Raw genomic sequence first — 8,247 nt, 5'->3', positions numbered from 1 at the left:
ATATATATATGTGTGTGTGTGTGTGTGTGTGTGTGTGTGTGTATGTTTTATTGAGTTGTTAGAGTTCACATTAAAAAAAATTCTGAATAATTTATTATGATCTCATTTTTTTATATCGCAAAAAACTGGGTTATGTAGACTTTTTAACTTTTTTACTGAGTGACTAGACATGCTGATCAGCCTGACATTTTGGACAAAAATGTTTTAGAAGCCTGAAAAAAAAAGAAGAAGAAAAAAAAACAGACACTTGTTTGACTATATTAGCCTATCATGGAGGAAGACTTCCACCCTTCTCTCTGTACTCTGTTCTCTATTGCTGATGTCACAGCTGATAACATGCTAACTATTAATAACTATTTACCAGATCATCAATTTAAAAATAACCAGACTACTGCTTAACTGTGTACATCTTTATAATGAACCTGATTTGTTTGCTACAACATTTTCAATGCACACACTTAGGCGTTAAAACCTATTAAAAGTAAACAATCTGTGATTTGGTTAGAGGCTAATGCTTGAAACAAATTTATGAACATTTTTTTAAACTTTCATTGTGTCATGTTATTTCCAGACACAGAAATCCAGACAGCAAAATAGAGAGAGGGTGTATTTCAGGTCAGTTTTTATGGAACCTGAGCACAAAAACTGATTCCCTTTGTGTGTTTGTTGAAAAATTTCAGAAGAATACTGAGGAAAGATAAGGTGATGACTCACTTATGTCTTTTTGTCTAGCTGCTCTATTCACTGGAAGTTAGATGACGATATTATACAGTGGTATGTGATTTTCCACTCTTTCAGAGCATGACAAGAGCATGCAGGAAGAAATATAAGCACATTACTTTACAAATCTGTTAACAGGAAGGTAACAGGAAGGTTTTAAGATTGCTTAGCTACCCATCATTGACTTATATTAGCTCATACAGTTGGGATATTTAAAGTCCAACCAACTGAGTGAAACTGAGGTGATCTGTGTTCAAACTTAAGTGGCCAATAAATCCTTTGAATCCAATGCTTAGTACAGAAAAGTGATAAAATAGAGGATGGTATCGAGGATTAAAACTGAAAATCATAAGACTCAGAGCAGGTTGCAAACTTTGAGGAAGACCTTAAAAGGATGGTTTGGATCCAATTTTGTGAAAAGTTTAGAAAATTAAATATCTTTGCTGTTTCAGATAGCTCTCTCTGAACATCCTCAGATTAGAGAAAGTTTATAAATCAGTGCTGATTGAAGAGTTAATGGCACGTTTGAGTGGGGCTGATACAAACAAGGATTACTGCCATCCGTCAACAATTAAAACCTTCACCACCATCCATTACACACATCATTTCTGCCAGAAGTGCCCTGAATTGAACTCGAAATGCTACAGCTGTTGCTGCTACATTTGTATTTGCAAACAACCACAGAATTTCATGTAAATAGTTGCATAATGAAAAAGGTTTCTTAAGTAGTGTTTGCATGAATGGCTGTAAAATTTGAAAGACTGATGTTGTTTTGAGCCATCCATTTGAGCTTGGCCACTTTCTGATCAGCTCATCGATCTTGTCAGATTTAATGTTTCTCCAAACGTTCACTAAAAACTCTCTATAACAGGTAAGATATTAATTATTCATATCCTTTTCTCAAAGCCCTACTTCAAAAGATCTAAATTAATACTTTAAGGATGTGTGTGTGTGTGTGTGTGTGTGTGTGTGTGTGTGTGTGTGTGTGTGTGTGTGTGTCCAAACAGCAACAAAGATGTTGCAGGTTCCCTTTCTAATGCTCTTCTTTCATTTTTTTTGTAGAAAGGTTGACAGGTGACAAATGTTTTTTATACTGTGCTGCAGTTCTACACGTGTAGACGAGTTATATTCAGAAACTAATATGTGAAGCCCAACTTGTAAAGCGTATAGATGTAAACTCACTCAAAGCCCTCTTCATCTGCACTCTTTGTCAATCCCTCATTACCATTCTTCCTTCCTCTTGGAATTTAAATAATGACAATATTGTTTCCCTCCCCGATCTAATTATATAATTTCTGCCTTTTGACAGCGCTTCCTTCCTCGCACAACAGCCCTTTGCGTCTCAGCTCTTGTCATAAATGAGCTGATGGGACCAAATCAACGCTGAAATCAAATTAAGGCCCCATTGTTGGAGTGTGTGCCTCTGTCACTGACATGAAAATGGGGGGCCACACTAAAGAGATAACACAAATTGGTTTGGCATGAAAGAAAATAATGGAGCTAGGGGCGTTGGGGGTTCTTCTTCAAAATATTGTTTGAAACATCACCAATACTTTAACAATGGCACAAAATGCGAGGTTTTATGCAATCTGTTAATATGTTTCTAGAAAGATATGTCAGCTGTGTCACCGTGGATCAGTTTAATTACATACTGTCAGAAGTAATTATGTATGTATAAATACACACAGTTAGGTCCATATATACTTGGACACTGACACAAATTTTGTTTTTTTACCTGTTTACTGAAACATATTCATGTGATAGTTACAGCGGGTGAAATAAGTATTGAACACGTCACCATTTTTCTCCGTAAATATATTACTAGAGGTGCTAATGACATGAAATTTTCACCAGATGTTGGTAACAACCCAAGTGATCCATACATACAAAGAAATCAAACCATAAATGTCCAGAAATGAAGTTATTCGTAATAATGTGGGATTGCAATAATGAAGGCTTGGGCATGCATGGCTGCCAGTGGCACTGGGTCACTAGTGTTTACTGATGATGTGACACAGGACAGAAGCAGCTGAATGAATTCTGAGGTATTCAGAGTCATAAAGTGTGCTCAGATCCAGCCAAACTGATTGGTCATCATTTCACAGATGGACAATGACCCAAAACATAAAGCCAAAGCAACCCAGGAGTTTATTAAAGCAAAGAAGTGGAATATTCTTGAATGGCCAAGTCAGTCACCTGATCTCAACCTGAGCATTTCACTTGTTAAAGACGAAACTTCAGACAGAAAGGCCCACAAACAAACAGCAACTGAAAACTGCTGCAGTGAAGGCCTGGCAGAGCATTAAAAAGGAGGAAACACAGCGTCTGGTGATGTCCATGAGTTCAAGACTTCAGGCAGTCATTGCCAACAAAGGCTTTTCAACCAAGTACTAGAAATGAACATTTTATTTACAATTATTTAATCTGTCCAATTACTTTTGAGCCTCTGAAATGAATGGATTGTGTTTAAAAGATGCTTTAGTTCCTCACATTTTTTATGCAATCATTTTGTTCAACCCACTGAATTAAAGCTGAAACTTTGAACTTCAACTGCATCTGAATTGTTTTGTTTATATATGATAGTTATAGTGACCATACCTTTTCATGGACCTTTTATTTATTTATTTATTTTGGACTAGCAGATGTCCCAGTGTGATTGGACAGCAGCCAATCAGAGACAACAGGGTGATAATCTGGCTCTGCCTGCCCTGCTGTGACATGATAATAATGCACTCATATCCTGCTGAGATTCTTCTGATCGGCTGACAGTTAAGCACAAAAAAGGGCTTGAATTCATTAGTTACAGGGAGGTGCTGTGGCAAACCTGTTCGGCATACGAAAACAGACTTTTGCTTGAAGATTCGCAGCAAACAAATGTAACACATTCATAATTCAAACAACTGTTGAAAGATAAAATAGTGTTCATATTAAACACAAGTTTGAACTTTAATCCATAGCCAAAGCTTCACCTCTGAGATAACAGTAAATATTCCACACTGGTAAATAATGAATGAGTCAATAACACTGTTTTGGTTTCTACCTTGCCCTCATTATTCACCACACACTCACATACTCAAATGTGCTCCAACCCGGTCGTATCCCTGAGCAATTAGTTGCTCCGAAATATCAGGGGGCCAGTTATTCAGGCATGTATTTCATATTTTATTGGTTTACTCGGAGTCTTGTATGCAGACCAAGCTTTAGCAAACACTGCCTCTGCAAATTTCCCAAGCTCCTCTGCAGTCAGCAAGTAATTGGAGAGGGAGTCCCAAAGGGTCCTCATATGCCGCCAAAGCTTTTGCCACCGACAAGTCAAAATGGCAATGAGGGGAGTAGGAGTCAGTGTTTGTGTTTCTGTGCAAGCATGTGTACAACGCTTATACAGTATGTGTAGGTGGTTGCTGGAGGACTTTGTGTAAATAAGCCCTCAGCCTGTGGTTAGACAGTCACTGGTTGATTGAGATGCCATCTGGTCCCTGCCCCCCCCACCCCACCCCACCCCACCAAAAAAGGCGATGTGACCCATGATTATTCATGTCCGTGGGGATGTTGAATTCAGCTCATGGGGAAGAGGCTGACGGGTGGTGAGGAGCACTGTACCAGCGCCAATATAAACCCCCGCTGCTCAAAATTAGTTAATTAACTCTATCTCTCTCATAGGGAGAAAGTCCCTTTGTAAGTAATTCTGCCAATCAACACAATCCGACTCGTTTATTCTAAAGCCGTGCCAACTATCTGCTTGTGAAATTAGCAGGAACAGTCAAATGTGCATGGGCTAAAAGCTTCATAAGTAAATCCATAACGTTGCATAAGCAAAACCAACAGAAATGGTTTCAAGAAAATGTTGGAATTAGATGCAGGGTTTAAAAATCTTGTACAGCTTTCAATCCTACAGTTTGCCTGCACTGGTACTTCTGCAAATATGCTGAGAGAATTACAGTATAATATACTGATTTACTTCCACACAATGGCACAAAGCAACATTTGTATATTTATGTTATAATTTAATTGTTACCAATTTTACATTGAAAGTATGTCAGTTTTTTACTGTGACTCTGTGCACTGATACAAAGTGGTCAAAACCTGAGGTGATGATAAATCGAAGGTGGGTTGCACTGTTGACATTTAGCTGAAAGAGAAAAAACACATTATTAAGATTAAAAATGGTAATCAGTTATTTCAAAACGCTTTTGCGTTCCAACTTACAGAAATAACATTTGACTGAAGACGTCCCTCAGTTCTTTCAAATTCTGTAAGAGAAAAAGAGCGTGTGAGTCTTGATCAGATTTCTTCTTGTTCGAATAAAAATATAAAAACAAACGCCGCCAAAAAATGCTTTTTCTCACCTTTTTCTGTGATCGACTCAAAGTGAGAAACATTTGGTGAGTTATTCTTTTCTATTTTTAGGTGTTTGACTGAAAACAAAATAGAAAAAGAAATGATTGAATTAAATAGTCAGACACTGTAAAACAGCACAGAAGAAATAAATTGTATTTTTGAATAAAAAAAATTAAATAAATCAGAAACAACACGTTTTGGGTTATCAAAATAAAAGCTTTTTTGTTGTTAAAAAAACGAAAGAAAGGAAGTTGATGAAGGTGTGCAACCTGCACGTTTGATTGCACTAGCTAATTGGCTTTTAATTGGCATTTTGTAGATTACAAGTCAAGTAGTTACATTTTTAGGTTGCACTAGTTGACACGTGCGTTTATTTGACAGTCACTAATCAATTAGTGGGCACAATTTGTTTTGACTGGTTAACAAAACAGTGGTGTTGTGTCGTAAAAAGCTAGGCACAACTTTTAAATTAGTGCAGCAAATTTTCTGACTATGACTTGTTCTCTAAACTAGACAGGCAAGTCCCTCAAGTTGTAGTGAAAGTATTTGTTGAAAACTAATGCAGTGTTCTCACAAACTAGTGGGAGAAAATAATACCTGATTTTAAGATTAAAGAATAAATGCTCAACCGTGTTGCCATATTTTCTGCTGTTCATACCATTGTAGCTATCCACTGTCACAGCGGTAATCCCCGTGTTTTCAGCAAAGCGAATGATGAACTCCTGGGGAAACATCCCGGTGGACATCCAAAATGTGTTTGTGTTTCTGGGAGGATGAAGAAAAACACGACTTTGTTTGAAACTCTAATGCTATGGTCGTTAAAATCATCGTTGTCGTCGAGAGAAGCAGCACTGACCCGTCGATGATGTTTTCTGGAGGGTGATTCTCATCGCTGGATGAAACAAGGACGACTTGTTTATCCGAAGAGCTAAAACCTGAGTCAGTCATAACGACCTGGTCACGCGGTGCCTAACTTTAGAAGGAAATAGCAGCGGTTTTATCAGTATTATTGCGTTTTTACTTCTTGTCTGAATTAAGCGCTCACCGTTGCCAAGCCAACCACAGCGTCGCATGATATATACGTCACAGTTTATCATCCGCTTCCGACGCACGTTTTTAGGGTAGTTTAGCTAACAAGTGGACCTTAATTCAAAAATTTTTCACATGGCGAATGGATGCAAGGACGTATTATTCACCCGTGGAACTGGACAGGTGAGTTTGAAGCGTTCTTGAGCAGTACGGGACATGTGCGAGATAGTTTCAGCTTGTTTTTGATGCTTTTGAGGTTGGGAGCTAACAAGCTAAGCTACAAATCATCAACGTTGAGTTTAGCAACTTGAAAAACAAAAGATGACGAACATAAAACATGCAATGCACCTGACTGATTTTATAGGACTTGCACAGAAATGAACCAAAGAATAAAGCCACACACAGAGATATTCAAAGTTAAGCAGCTCAATTTCTAAATTACTCTTTTTCAGAGCGATGATTCGGATATATGGGACGACACTGCACTGATAAAGGCATATGACAAGGCAGTTGCATCGTTTAAGGTAAAATTGGGGAACTTTTTGTGTCTCCTAATGCGCCGTCTAATGATTTCCCACCCTTCATGCTTTGTGCTCCTTCTTTTTGTGTTGGCCAGACTGCTCTCAAGGGTGAAGATGAACCAGAAACTGCCAAGAAAAACAAACCAGGGAAAAAGAGAAAGAACAACAAAAAGAACCAGACCAGAAAACGAACCAATACAGCACCAGAGAAAGAGGTAAAGCACTAAAATAAGATTAATTTTACAAGTAAAAGTGCAGTTAAAATAAACCCTGTATCACGTTTTGGACAGTTACTTTGGCACAGCCTCAACCTCTAATCGACCATACATCAACTTCAACCTAGTAAACCTTAAATTTGTGTGTTTAAGTATACTGTAGTGTTATTTTATTGTTGAGCCTTAAAGTTTAAAAATGCATGAAAAATGCACCTTTTGGGGTTTACTTGATTGAAGTCGATGCTGTGTCATTTTATACAAACTTATTTATCTTTTGACATAATAAAATATAGTTCAAATTAGGGTTGGGCAATATTGGCAAAATAATAAATCACGATTAATTGTGGTATTTAGCCGATAACGATTAATTTGACGATTAATCCCCTGGAGTCCCTGGACACCCGTATTTCGTAGTCGCATGACCAATTTAGTGGGAAAGATTTGATCTTTATAAAAAAAAATTGTTCCAAATTGTGTGAAAATTACAGATTTCAGGCTAAACATCATATTTTAAATTGTGTTGATAGATAAATAAATTACAGAATTTTACTTTTAATGTTTGTCATAATTGAATCAGAGACGAGCACCAAGCGCACTCTGCCTGCTGGCATTAATCGTATTAATGGTCAAGTGCCAAAAAATAATCGATTTAATGTTTTTCTGACAATTAATTGCACACTGTACGATTATGCCCAACCCTAGTTCAAATCATATCGGTGATAAAATTGTTTCACCACACTTCAGTGAAGTAAATTTGTGTTTCATTAAGGTTTTGGGCAAATTTAAATTTAAACCAACAGATAACTAATACAAATTAACTTTAACGCCCCTTTATGTTGTATTTTAGTGGCAGGTTGGAGACTCCTGCTGTGCTTACTGGTCAGAAGATGGCCAGCTGTATGCAGCCACTATTTCTGCCATAGACCAGAAGAGGGGCACTTGTGTTGTCGTTTATACTGATTATGGCAACGAAGAAGAGCAGAACCTTGAAGACTTACTGTCAGAGATTTCTGAGGCTGACGAAGAAACAAATACCAAGGTGAAGGATTGCAAATCGTTTGTTTTCATGACAATATTATTATTAAAGCATATTTAAGTTAATATTTCTGTCATTGTATCAATGTATGCTGTTGTTTTTGTAATGCTTACTCATGAAACAACAATATTCTCTGCAACTGTTTTATTTGAATTTATTTTTCTTCAGAAACATTTTATTTGGCACATGATGCTAATGCTTCTCTTAAAAAAACATAATGGTCCTCATGCAAGAACATGTTCGTATTCTTATCCTGAATTTCTCTTACTTTTGTTCGTGAGAGGGGATCGTACGAACATGTCACGTCAGATTCAACAAACTCTTCTATCTTCAGGAAAAGTGTGTAAATGAGCTGCGTAAATTCCACCTGTTCTATCCAGCTGCTCGT

At 37.3% G+C, this 8,247-nt stretch overlaps 2 protein-coding genes across 2 annotated transcripts in view; one reads left to right on the top strand and one right to left on the bottom strand.

Annotated features, from left to right (window-relative positions):
* Nucleotides 1-4,703: 4,703 nt before the first annotated feature.
* Nucleotides 4,704-6,124, bottom strand: hspb11 (heat shock protein, alpha-crystallin-related, b11). Its single transcript, XM_014012539.1, has 5 exons — nt 5,915-6,124; nt 5,717-5,823; nt 5,067-5,135; nt 4,927-4,970; nt 4,704-4,849 (listed from the first exon to the last, which is right to left on the bottom strand). The coding sequence occupies exons 1-5, from the start codon at nt 6,004-6,006 to the stop codon at nt 4,757-4,759; spliced, it is 405 nt and encodes a 134-aa protein (XP_013867993.1). The 5' UTR covers nt 6,007-6,124; the 3' UTR covers nt 4,704-4,756.
* Nucleotides 6,125-6,177: 53 nt separating this feature from the next.
* Nucleotides 6,178-8,247, top strand: part of smn1 (survival of motor neuron 1, telomeric) — a 5,260-nt gene continuing 3,190 nt past the window's right edge. Inside the window, exons 1-4 of the mRNA XM_014012538.1 lie at nt 6,178-6,270; nt 6,540-6,611; nt 6,704-6,823; nt 7,671-7,862. Coding sequence (XP_013867992.1) covers nt 6,223-6,270; nt 6,540-6,611; nt 6,704-6,823; nt 7,671-7,862 — 432 coding nt within the window. The 5' untranslated portion in view covers nt 6,178-6,222. The remainder of the gene's footprint in view (nt 6,271-6,539; nt 6,612-6,703; nt 6,824-7,670; nt 7,863-8,247) is intronic.

This window comes from Austrofundulus limnaeus, unplaced genomic scaffold (assembly GCF_001266775.1).
Source record: "Austrofundulus limnaeus strain Quisiro unplaced genomic scaffold, Austrofundulus_limnaeus-1.0 Scaffold92, whole genome shotgun sequence".
Taxonomy (NCBI): Eukaryota; Metazoa; Chordata; class Actinopteri; order Cyprinodontiformes; family Rivulidae; genus Austrofundulus; species Austrofundulus limnaeus.
This window is presented reverse-complemented; position numbering and strand designations above follow the sequence as displayed.

Coding starts and splice junctions, on each gene's coding strand:
- hspb11 (XM_014012539.1), bottom strand. CDS start 6,006: ATGACTGACTCAGGTTTTAGCTCTTCGGATAAACAAGTCGTCCTTGTT. Junction 5,824..5,914: donor CCAGAAAACATCATCGACGG/GTCAGTGCTGCT, acceptor TCATCCTCCCAG/AAACACAAACACATTTTGGA. Junction 5,136..5,716: donor GACAGTGGATAGCTACAATG/GTATGAACAGCA, acceptor TTTTGTTTTCAG/TCAAACACCTAAAAATAGAA.